This window comes from Haplochromis burtoni, unplaced genomic scaffold (assembly GCF_018398535.1).
Source record: "Haplochromis burtoni strain Fernald_Lab_line unplaced genomic scaffold, NCSU_Asbu1 Contig_127, whole genome shotgun sequence".
Lineage (NCBI taxonomy): Eukaryota > Metazoa > Chordata > Actinopteri > Cichliformes > Cichlidae > Haplochromis > Haplochromis burtoni.
In genome coordinates, this window is record NW_024582488.1 from 1,104,425 (window position 1) to 1,117,511 (window position 13,087).

Below are 13,087 nucleotides of genomic sequence, written 5' to 3' on the forward strand. Positions count from 1 at the left end.
GCACCGCCTCAACTCTAAAAACTACTTTGCCCTTTCTGCCCTCACCTTCTTGAGTAGCCGTGTAGAGTCCTCGCTGATCTGCATGAACCTCATGATGACATTGTTGAGGTAGATGTCACTCAGTGTTGCGTGGTCCTTACTCTCCCTCCTAACCTGGTTCAGCAGCAGGTACCAACAGTTGACTGGTGACAGCAGATTCTGGTCTTTCCTGAGTAAACCAATGGAAATAAGAGTTCAGATAAATTAGGGAATGAAAATGAAAAATTATAAAGTAATGGTTATAACGGAGGTATTCCTTGGTTAACTTTTGTGCCAGACTGAACATATCATGGAGTAAAATTCACTTTATTCATTTTACAGAGTTAAAGAGGATTTACTATTTATATCGTTTTAGAATAATTAGTGCAACCTAAGGTCTTTTGGTTTTTTTGTTGTATTTAATGCAACAAATTCCCATTAAAGCACTTGTCTTTTTTTGCCAGACAAAAGAATGACTGAAATGTGGCTCATTCACACTACACTGTTAACCACCCATTACTTCCAAGCCAAGCTGTTGTGCTGCTGTGAAAATTCAGGAGCTAAATGAGACATTCTTTGTTTAGAAAGATCTATTTGCCCCCAAAACAATTTGATACTTCAATACTATTATCAAAATAACCTTGCAGGCCTGTACAAAATATCTGTATGCATTCATCTGAACATTTTCCTATTGGCAACTGTTGGCTGGTTTAGACAGCATTTCCTCTTTTTTTCTAAATGCAGGAGATCGTGACAAGCAGGATGTTTACAAAAACCTCAAGAGCACCCATAAAAAACCTCAAGAGCACCAGTGCTCGTCACTAAAGCAGAAGACAGATTCATCATAGGCGTCCCAGGGTGTTAAATGTCCCATGCACCACAGGCTCTGGGCCAAAAAGATTCTCCAAATATTACAAGGACTACACAGCTAACTTGGAAATATCAGTGACATTTCTAGGGCAGAGCTACAATGCTCTGAGCAAAAATGATTTTCTAAAACCAGGGAAGAGTGTCCCTAAGACTATAAATACACTGTGTAGACTGGTGTTAAAGAAGCCATGTATATGTTGTAGGTGAACTTGAAGAGTAGAGTAAAACTGCAAAAAGAACAAGAAAGACAAGGAAAAGAAGAGAAGCTGCAGAATAGTGGATAATAATAGAAAAGAATTCAAATAAAAACACAGAATTCAGAGAGGCGTTTCCTGCGCTGTGTGCCGCCTGCAGCCAGGCTAACTGTAGGACATTGTCCAGACCAGAGTGAGCTGGGGCCCTGTGTAAGCAGTGGTCCGCAAGCGGACTTCCTCTGGGTTAATCTATAACATTCCTGCTGCCTGCAAAAAAGTGACACAGAATATAAGTGTGCATGCTTGTGCACATGTGTGTGTGTGCTTGGGAGAGAACTGAAAGCTGGGTCTTGGGTCAAGTCTTTCAGGAACCATATGGAGACTCGCCTCTGCACCTCTCCAAGTTTGCAAAGACGGACAACATTTGTCAACGCAACAGGTGAAACTTTACACTTGGCAAAGCTGCCCAGCCCTGACCTAGCCTTCAACATTGGCACCACATCTGCTTGGTGAGCAAAAATGAAGAAAATGAACAACTGATGCAAACATTCCAAACAGCTGAAATGTTTCCTGAGGTTAAGCAAAAACAGGAAGACAACTACGCAGACATGAAAAACATCCAAGGGGATTCGTTTTTCAAAGAAACCAGACGAACATGATAACATGTCCAGTATGGTTGGGAATCAGAAAATAACTACATTTTAAGACAATAGTATTGCAATACATTGCCTGTGATAATGGTGGCATCACAAAGCAGCGGCATATCATTTTAATACATTAGTTCCCTGATTTGCTTTCCTCAGCTGTCCCTGACGTCAGCCCTGTGAATGTGCCCTTCATTGCAAGTTAGTTCACTGTACCTTCCCTCACAGCACCATGTGAAGTCATGGTAAAATGAGCCATTTAGCACAAATACATGTTTTAACCACATTTTTGTGTATAAATAACTTTTACACACGGAGAAAAATATAGATTCTCACACTCACTCAAGCAGTAACTGTGCTCGACGGCATCACTCACCATCTGTCAAAGAGCAATTACTATAGAAATCCTTTCTGCATTATGTATCAGATCCATTCTACAGCACTCAATCTAGACTTGTGGGAACAGTACTAGTTTGTGTTTATTAATTCACTCATGTTCTCAGGTCCAGATGAATAATGTTCTGTAGGTCACTGACAAGAAGCTGGACATAAAACGCCACAAGCCACTAAACAATTTAATGCTGGTAAATTGACTCCTCAGGCTGGAAAAAAACCCCCACTGTACTGTCTGAAGTAGGACAGCATTACTAAGTTTAACCTAATTTAACACCAGAAGTAACCTGTAACCCATGTGCACATGGCTAATAACATCCAGGGCATCCAACAAAAACGGCATCCACCTTTCACATGAAATTTGATTAAATCTGAAACATTTAAAGAATAACGTAGCATAAGTAACAGTGTAGCACATGTTATCAAATTAAATCAATTTGTTTAAAAAAAGAAAAAGAAAAGAAAGAAAGTTTGATTTAGTAGGGTCAGCCCGTTCACAAAGTATAAAGAGGACAGGCACAAAAACAAGTGGGAAACCCACACAGGCTGTGACAACATAACCCCCTGGGAGTTGCTAACCCCACATATAATGGCAGGAAAGTCTCTCACTGTCATCATTTCCCCCTCAGCCAGGGCAGGAACTGGGTCAGACAGAATAGTGACAGATAGACAAGACTCCCCACAAGAGCCAAACACAGGTATGAAAAGAGGAACTCGTGTGTAGAAGAGGGGTGGGGGGGGACAGAGGAACAATGTCACCATACTTGCACTCTCATACAGCAGGATGACACTAAAAATGAAGGATACCAATTCAGTGTGTACAGTATTTAAACAGAAGGTCTTATCAATAGAAATGGCAAAATAGCAAAGTTGTCTAGTGCCACACTGATTTAAAAAACAACAACAACAAAACCCCCAAAACGTTTCACTTTAAAGTGCACAAATCTCCGGCACCAACGAAGGTGACTCGCGGTGCAGTCTTTCTGCTTATTTGAGTACACATTTACATTTTAAAAGGAAGCAACAGAATGCCAAAGGCTCATAATGACCACAGGAAATGCACCATTTTCTTCATCACTGGTCCTGTGAAAGAATCCCAACAAAGTTGAACTTAATCAAATGAGAATGCGTCAGCAGTTTTCCCTAGACAGCAGGTAGTTATGTGTGGCATTACACAGACTAAGCAGCCACGATGTTTTCCACACCTCCCGCTAATCCTCTGAGACAAAGTGAGGAAGTCCTCTAACCAGCGGCTTAATTTCAGATAAAAGCAGCATATTTAAGACAATCCCAGTTGTGGCTGATGCTACATAAATATTTCAGTTATTCTTTTGCTCTCCGATTCCACGTCCCCTCCCTGAACAAACCTTGCATAATACAGTATCTGGTTGTTTGCATGTGTGTGTTTAAGAAAGACTGGGGGAGAGAGAGAAGAGAGTGTTTGCCCATATTTGTTCATTTGTGTGTGTTCTGCAAACAGCCGCTGAAACACAAATGGATGGCTCTCCCACAGAGTGCTGCAGTGGACAGCACTGTAATTTTGTTTTCTTTCAAGAAGATCCCCCCCACAAAAAACCCAAAACTAAACTGGTGGCTCTGAAGTGTCCTAATGCCCGTTCATTTTCAAAGCTGATGTGCTGCACTCAGAAGCTGCTGCTGTCTGCTTTACTGCAGCATTGCCAAACATCCTGGAAACTTAAAGCTCTGAAAGTTTTCATATCTATTACACTTTTGCTTAGACCAACATGTTTAACAGCATGTGTTCTCTAAAGTGTCCTAATTTGACTTTATAGCTGCTAATTGTTACGTTTAATTGGGACAATTTTTTCCAATGCTGTGCACTGCGTTTACTTCTATAATGAAGGCTGAAGAACAAAACCTAAAAACAGAACTACACAATGATCTCTTCATAGTTAACCGTAAAACAAAAGTTCTCTTGGACAACAAGAGTCTCAGAACAGGCAGTGGCTTAGAAAAATACTAAACTACATAATGATCAAAAGTAATGATGCCTTTAAGACGTTATTTTCACATATTTATTATTATTGTTATCTCTTTTGTTATGCTGAAGTATGTTGAGAAGCAGAAACGAGCACCATTACTTTAAAAATTACACTTTTTTTTTGCGTTAGGCCATTTTCAAATGTGGCTACAGTCTTCAGAAAACCTTTATTTTAGAGTTCAGCAGACCTCTACTGCAGTCTCCCTAGACTCCACAGGTATAGCTCAGCTCAGTACAGGGCACCCCCGAAGCAAGAAGCATTCCTCTCCAGCAGCGAGCAACCGCAATACTCCCACAGGTCGCACAAAGTCTGTGCTTTCAGATGTGCACAAACTTCATTTCACCCCCGAGAAAGACTGAACTCCTACTGTGTCAAAACTTTTTCGTAGCTTGGAATAGCTCGAGAACTTTATGGTAACACGTAAATGGTTCAAGAACAACATAGCTGCCTTCCAACAGCAGAAAACTAGGTTTAGTCTTGTCAAACAAAATCACACATGGCAATGTTTGCAGACTGGTGGAAGGAAATTGTGGCATCGTGTCTTTATAGCTTCACAGAAACATGGTTTATACGAAGGGGGTATGGGATCACAGAAGCATAGCATCAACCACCACCTGTGTTTTGCCCCATTTCCTAGAGGCAACTAAAACAAATACCCATGGGATGAGGCTTGAAGCTGCCTACAAGGGAACTTTCCAAAGAAACTGAATATGTCAAAAATGCATTTTTAACTAAAAAGAATGACATCTTGAACGCTTATCTCAAAACCTGCTACGCAAACCAGACTCAACAACACTGCTTCATTGCCAACACTTTGTGAATACAGCTGGTTTTGACCAGTTCTTAGATTTAGCTGCTGATTAAAGGACGATACTTCAACCAGGAGCAATACAGTCAAAATAAGCAGAAGTTTAAATTTAGCAATATTAGCTCCCTGCCCGACCATGTCCATACACAGAAAGCTGGATCTGAAGTATGTAGATGAACTGATCTGCCATTGTGGATGATTCCATAGCCTTCCTTAAGCCTCAGTCAGAGATCATCTGGCTTTCCCAATTACTAGAGAAATCTGCATTTCCCAACTGGTTGGTGAGTGGCTGCTGGCTGTTGCAAGGTGACAATGGTCATAACGAAGGTGTTGTGATTGTTTTGATCACTAGCAGGCTGCCACAGTCACCTGTAATTTGCATGAAATATGTCGATTTGTCCGTCAGCATTTGATATTTATGTTGTGTGCTGTCGTGCAACTGAAAAGTAAAGCATATACTGTTGTAAATGTTGTGCCTTGAAAGTGAACTTTCACCATTTCTGGTTTGTGCTGCATTTTTCAGAGTTTCACTAGGACTTGGCGAGTAGTTTGCAAGTGTCTTCACTTCACAATCACATGGAGGTTTTTGGTGCAGCACCATATACCTCTCTGCGACCAATTTCACGCTAGCAAACACTCACCAACTATCAGAAGGGTCACTGATCAGCTTCTAATACTGTTTAACTAAGACCTTAACTCGCTGCTTTACCAATTTTTCCCCCAAGTTAATTTCAAAACTAGTGACGTACCTAATATTTGGAAACAATCTCTGTCCACTCCTGACTCAAAGAGCTGGATCGTGTATCAGTGACAAAGGTCAGATTTATGGGGCCATCAGGTCACTTCAGTTGTTCTCTGCTTACTGTGCTAGCTGGCAGCAGCAGTGTATCAATTGCTAGCAGGAGAGCTAACAGCATAGAGGAAGCAAACTGCAAAGGGTCAACAGTTTGAAAGCATTTCGCACTCAACACAACAGCTTTTCTTTTTATGCCTTCAATATTTTTTAACTAATTGCATTGTGGTCAAATCTACACTCACAGTAAGAGCAGGAAATAGAAAAGTAGCAAAACTTTAAAACCAGCATGCAGGAACCAACTAACTCTCACACTCAACTTAAATAATTTAGGTAAATGATGTAAATACTTATTTCAGTAAACTAATATTCTCTGACGCATGTATTTGCTACAAAGTTGAATAAATAGTATTTAAGCCGAGCTTGGTGTTGTCTGATATGGGACCAATGAACTCCTAGACCCTTAAAACAAATATTACGTTATTATCTAGTATTTGCAAACATTATTTCGACGCCTTAGCTTTTGCTAATAGAACCAGTGCATCGCTAATAAAAATGGACATCATGCTACAGACAGAATAAAAACAGTTTTTCACACCACAGACAAATTTGTCCAATGAAAACAGCCTGGAGAATACTGAAGCCTTATTGTACGTGCTTATGTGAACACAAAAATATGGGCCACATGATTTAACACCCGCAGGAGAATTCTTAATGTTATTCAAACGTCTTATATTTACTTAAGAAATATGCTCCTAGGCAGATGCCAAATGTTTACCCTGTGAATGAAGTGACCAGACTGTACATCATACAATGAAAACCACAGAGTGCCATACCAGAGTCTTCTCACTGGTTACACACATGGGCACGCACAGCTGCTAGAGCCATTGGAACTTCAGACAGAGAGCAGGGGCTATTTGCAGACAGCGAGGACAAACATACATTTTATTTTTGCTCCACCACAAGTTCAAACGATATGCTAATGTCTGCTTTTTCCATGAGCCACCTCCTACTAATAAGGCCAAAAAGCACACTATACTTAACTGTGTCAAAATCGATCAAAAAGCCTCCGAGACAAACCGATGCACAATAAATACAGCGGAAGAAGAGGGAGGAGGACAGGGCGAGAAAGAAGACAAACAGAATGAAAGCAAACAGTTTTTCTTCTCACTACACTTTGGTATTTTTGTTTAAGGGTAGATACCAAACAAAAATACTCCTTGAGAACTAAATATATCCAAATATCCAAAATATAAAGTACAGAAACTGTCAAAGATCTTAACTCTAATCCGTTTTATAACAGCTTTGCCAATTTTAGAATATATTTAGCAACTGTATCAAAATAATACCCCATCCATTAGATAACTTCTAATATGTCCTTATGATGACATTCACAGCACTTTGTCCTCATTACTTAGGCTTGTGTCTATTGTGGCACACACAGAAATGCAAAATGAAAAGTCAAGATGGATTATTCAAGAAGCTCCTCTGCTACGATGATGTAATATTCAATATATTAATATAAAACACTACATGGTTCTACACATTCAAACAGTACAAATTGTCATGAAAGACACTGGAAAATGTACCTTTTCAAATTCCTCCTCTGACACTATCCTGTTTTTCTTTAGTTAGACCTCGTCTTGCTTTAACAAGGCAGATTTCTCTGTTAAAACAACCTCACCACTAAACTGGGCCTGTATAATTATGATTCACCAATAACGCACAGTGATAAGAACAAATTTGGCCGTACACACATTGTAGGAACCTGATGATTTTGGACCTTTTTTGTATGACCATTTCTGGGACGTAAACAGAGAATGAGGTCAGGTAACACCAATAGAAAAACTGCCTGGTTGGTGAACTAGCCAATGCCTGATCTGATTAATTTAGAGATTTGTTACATCCATATTTGTGAGGCAAAATCTAGAAAAGCTTAGAATTACAGAGCAACAGTTAAAGGTTATTGTTGGACCCGTGTTACATAAGAAACACACTGACGACAGACAAACATCGAGACAGTTTCCTCTCACTTGTATTGCTGGTGATCTTTAGTGCTGCGAGTCTTTGCCATGAAGCGTTCGGCCAGCTTCTCGAGGTTTCTGGAGTACTCCATCTCAATCTCCGCCTTCTTCCTGAAGAAATCCTGGAGGTCCTGCAGCAGCTGGACCCGCATTTCTGTCTGCTGGTCCAGACATTTCTGCTGCTCCACTAACTGGGCCCTGATCTCTGAAAAGACACAAATTTAAAAAAAAATATATATATATATAAATATAAATATATTAGGAGCTACAAACTGAATGAATGAGAAGAAGCCACAGAAACACATATGTGAGGCTGGTACTCATATACTGATGTTTTTGCTTTCTGAGATCTTGTAATAGAGCTAAACTAGCTAAATGATTACATTCAACAGTTATTTCTGCAGTAATTGCATGTATTTACCGGTTAAATTGGCTCTTATTTTGAAAACTACACACTCTTAAATGTTAAAATACTTGAAAAATATCAGTTATGAAGGTGCACAATTTGGCTTAAAACTGGGCATGCAAGCATAAAATGTCTAAAATGTATCGATAGGTAAATGGGACAAATGATCAGCAATGCGAGCAATTACATGATAGTATGTGTGCATAGGAGTGCAACTGATAGGCCCACAGTAGCTTATTATCCCTTAGTTATGGGTTTTATGAATGTTTGTAAAGATATGAAGTTGTCGACTGGTCTCAGGTGTTTCATTAAGGCTGAAAATAACTCGAGGATGAATGGAAGATGATTCACGTCATACCGAGGCTACAGCGCAGACCCGTGCATGCACGCGCACGCGCACACACAAACACAGATACATGCATGCTCATTGGTGCTCATCAGTGAAAATCCACTTAAGAAGGCAGAGGGACAACACCAGGCATCACATAAACAAGCTGTACATGCAGGCAAATGACCCTCTAAGGTCTTTTCTGAGAAATCACGGTTGTCAGCGTGGCCCTCATTTAAATTTACGTGCTCAACAGGGCAACTGGGAGTGCACACACACACACACACTTGCATGAAGACAGTCGCACACAAATTGTTTCCTCTGTGTGTTCCGTCTCACCACAGCCGTGTATAATGGATTTTACCTAATGGGCGCAGCCTGGTCGGACATCTTCAGCAAAGGAAGGAGATTAATGAGGTGATTTAAAGCCAACACCACTGGAGAGAAGTGTGGAGTGATCCCTAATTCTAAAGGTAGAAAACACTAAGATGACAACTTGTAATGCCTCACAAGTCATTTGTAGTCTGAGCCATTATACAAAAACCAAACCAGCCTGATTGGGTTAAAGATTTAATCATCCTGGGTCATTCAGAAAAAGACGACTACACATTTATGGAACTGAATTCAAGGTTTTTATGCCATTTTTTTTTATATCAGGTCAAATGACCATACCATTTGACATTTTAAAAAAGTGTTTTATCTGTTTTTCTGCTTTTTCTAATAAAAGAATTTGAAAAATTCAATTTCAGTAGCAAAACTTCATACATTTCCTTTTCCTTTCAAGCACTATCCCTGGATTTTTCTCATTATTTTCTGATTACTCAGTAGAGAAATCCTTTTCGTGAGCTGTAAGGTGCAGTTACTGACATTATCACTGAGTAGAAACTGTGAACAGAGATCTAAACCCAGATAGCTTTCACCTAAACACATCATAGCAAACCATTGCTTTCCTTTGAGGAGTATTCTTGTGCTTTACTGTTTAGATTAAAAGCGGTGTAAGATCTTCAGTGAAATGACATCAACATCATATGAATGAATCTCAGCTACACTGAGAATTTTCCTATATTTATTTACATATTTTTTCTACTTACTTTTGAGTTGCTATTTGCTAGTGTTAGCTAACCATGTATTCACTACTTTTAGCAAACTGGTTAGGCTTCTGTGTTTGTTAAAACTACTGGTCAGTACCCTAGATGGCTGTAGTGAAGAGAAAGCATAAGCACAGCCTGTTAGGAATCAAAGTGAAACTTGTGGATTATGTAATTCTGCCCAGTATTAAATGTACGTCAGACCTGAATCCCACTTTGGCCTCATCTTCATGAAAGTCACAGTGAATCAGTTTCATTTCCATTAGTCATAGTTTAACGTGTATCAGTTCCTGTTGAAAAGGCTTTGTCATACTGCACTGCTGGATCACTATTGAACTACCCGATTTGTTTCGATCGTACTGTCTATGTTTATATATCAGTGTCTGAAATTGTGATTCATTGATGGCTGTTCAGCTTTATAAGGGAGGGAGTTTAATCATCTCCTATGCCATGGTCAGTGACCAACTAATAAGCTCATCAGAAAAAGTTTCCTCATGGATCTTTTTAAAAAATAAATAGGACACATCCTTTGAACCACAGAGCAACAAAACCCAGACGTCAAGGAGCCACAATGCTGAAATGAATGCTTGGTCAGTGTTTGAATCAGCCAACTTCCTACTTAGTTAATGCAGTCGTTAATACAGAAGTAAAGCATACAAAACGTTGCGATAAGTATTTGATGATACAATTATACGGGAACAAATACTTTGGCAAGGAAGATAAAAGATCCCTAAGAGCCAGAGTCTTAACCGAAATCCATCAATAGTTCAATTAATGGCCAATCAGCTGCTGACTCATTTAGACAGCTTCCAGCCAAAGATGGGTGAGAGCTGCCTGTCTGCGTGTGTGCATATGGACACATGCCCATGATGCAGTAATCAATTAGAAAAAGCTCCACTTCATTCATCAACACAAGATGTGCTCACCCCATCCTGATAAATTAAACATTTACATTGAGTCTAGAACTGATTGTTTTTGCATTCTCACATAGCATCGACTTCCTTCTGGCACTCATAAGCAAATAAACCACTTTGAAACAGCTGGAACACAGAGATGCTAAATTTAAATCAATGTTTATCACAGTTGTTAAAGTCTTGTGAACCAGAAACAACATTATCGTGGACAGTCTGCAATTGAGAACATCAGGCCATTAAACGAGCTAGCAGGACACCGGTGAGCACTAAGAAAAGGTTTGCTTTTAAATTTGACTTGAGTAAAGTACACCGGGCTTTCTGATGAATGAGTAAACCTTGCAATTTTTCCCATCTCCAAAGGGTGTGCGGATTAAAAGAAAGCTACCGTGGCATTGACACAAAGGACTGTACTGGATCATTTAACACAATTACACTCGTGACTGCACACAGAAACTCATTAAATCATTCATTTCGAAGTCAAGTATTGGCCACTAACGCTGTAGCGCCAAAATGGAAATGAATGTTATAAGGCAACCACCTGTCAGACAAGATAATAGGTCGGGCGCTGCCTAAAACTAGGACGTGCTTTGCAAATTGACTTTTTAGTTCTAGAAATTAAACAGTGAAAACAAAGTCACGGAGGCCTATCGTCACAATAAATACAAAAATACATTTTTTTCCCCCTTCAGTTTTGGCCACATGTAGCTGCTGTTTTCCCAACCTACAGAAATATCCTCCAAAACTGCCTTCCAAATGCTGGACACTTTAATATAGGGGTGTCGAACTCCAGGCCTCAAGGGTCGGTGTCCTGCAGGTTTTAGAGCTCACCCTGGGTCAACACACCTGAATCAAATGATTAGTTCATTACCAGCCCCCTGGAGAACTTCAAGACATGTTGAGGAGGTAATTTGGCCATTTAAATCAGCTGTGTTGGATCAAGGATGCATCTAAAACCTGCAGGACACCGGCCCTCGAGGCCTGGAGTTCGACACCTGTGCTTTAATAACTACAAAACTCCAACTGTTGATTTTTCAATTTCAGTTTAGACCAGCCGTCCATCCAGTTCCTAGCAGCTTATCCAATTCAGACTCATATGGACTCATGGCCTTTTCCAGTTGTCATTAGGCAAAAAGCAAGTTACACCTTGAACTTGTCTCTAGTCCATCCAGGGCTAACACAGTGAGACAGACAGCCATGCATGCTCACAGCGACACCTATAGCCAATTTAGAATCACCAGTAAACACAACATGCAAGTCTGTGGACTGAGAGGGTAGGTTAGAAACTGCCCACACAAACATGGGAAGAAAAGGCAAACTCCACATAGAAGGGCCTCAATCAGCTGGTGGGTTCAAACCGAGTGCCGAGGCGCCTTGTGCACAGAAGTCACTGACTTAGTAAATGCATGAGAAATATACAGTGATGGCTGCAAGAATAGCCAGCTGTAACCAGTTGTTTATGTGCCCGGATCACATCGGAGTATATGAACTTGTCCGTTTATACAGATACTAAACTGCAGTGTCACACAGGACAATGAAACTGTGTCTCAAAACCAAAATAGCTATCAGTGTTTAAACTTCAGGAAACCAAACAGAACAAAGCAGAGTAAAGTATTTGCAAAGTAACAGAATGAGTGACAGGAAAGCTTGCTCACCACTTGCAATTTTTCATGTTCATGCACCATTTAGAGGGCACAAACTCGAGTTATGATTTTCCATTTATATAAAAAGGGAGAAAGTTATCTAACCCCATGTGTAAATATTAGAAAGGAAAAACTAATTTACTTTGGTGTTTGAGGTCAGTCTTCCTTTGATCATACTGATGCTTTATCTGAAACCCATACTAAGGGCAGCATCTGCTGTCTGACTCACTTCTTAAAAAGCTAACACGACCAACAGAGGCCGTCACTTGGGACCTTGAAGGCTTTAAAAATCAAGCCACTCCAAAGTTTTTCCTCAAGCTGGAACCATCTTATTGCGGCAGCGAGTGCTGATCTATTATTACATGCTGCATTCCTTTCTGCCACTCTGAGCTCATCTGTATGGTAAACATGTGTGGAGGTCTGTGTGTGTCTGTGCGGTGTTACATCAAAGCCTGTGATGCACTGCACCCTAACACACGCACAACTGTGATAGACAGACTGAAATGAGAGCACCCGTGTTATATCTTAAATTCTGCTAAAGAAAACAGAAATGCGCAGTGTAACACCGTCGTCCTATTCCTCCTGCAAAGCCACGTAGCCTGCAGAATGATAGCATAGCCTGTAAACATGTCGGCAACAAATCCAGCTCACCGATGGACACCCAGTCAGTGTTACCCAGAATGCACATGGTTCTGATATGGACAATGAGAGAATGCGATTTGCTCTTTGTGGTGATCAGTAGGACCAAGGCCGCATTGTGTCTGAGCTGGATGCTATCCAATTGCTCCTTTGGAGAGCACATCACATACTTCACATAACCCCATTCATGGCGACAAATATGTCCAAAGTTGCAGTTCAGAATGGCTGATCTGATTTGCCAGATAGGCTTGTTCTATTGTCAAAGAAAGTGCCTTGTAAGCAGGATGGCTACTGACCCACAGTGTTGACCCTCTGAGAGAGAAAC

At 40.3% G+C, this 13,087-nt stretch overlaps 1 protein-coding gene and 1 long non-coding RNA gene across 8 annotated transcripts in view; both read right to left on the minus strand.

Moving 5' to 3' along the window:
• The window catches only part of srgap1a (SLIT-ROBO Rho GTPase activating protein 1a), a 74,829-nt gene that overhangs the window by 41,656 nt on the left and 20,086 nt on the right, over window positions 1-13,087 (minus strand). For all 7 annotated transcript variants that reach the window (XR_006054766.1, XM_005930325.3, XM_005930324.3 and 4 more), the window contains exons 2-3: window positions 7,757-7,952; window positions 46-208 (exon numbers count right to left, since the gene is read on the minus strand). Coding sequence is in view for 6 of the 7 variants with exons in the window: in XM_005930325.3 (XP_005930387.1) it covers window positions 46-208; window positions 7,757-7,952 (359 nt within the window). In the remaining variant the exon portion in view is untranslated. The remainder of the gene's footprint in view (window positions 1-45; window positions 209-7,756; window positions 7,953-13,087) is intronic.
• LOC121815075 lies at window positions 3,012-7,748 on the minus strand. The gene is made up of 2 exons (XR_006054768.1): window positions 5,420-7,748; window positions 3,012-5,388 (listed from the first exon to the last, which is right to left on the minus strand). It is a non-coding gene; the product is annotated as an uncharacterized LOC121815075 (long non-coding RNA).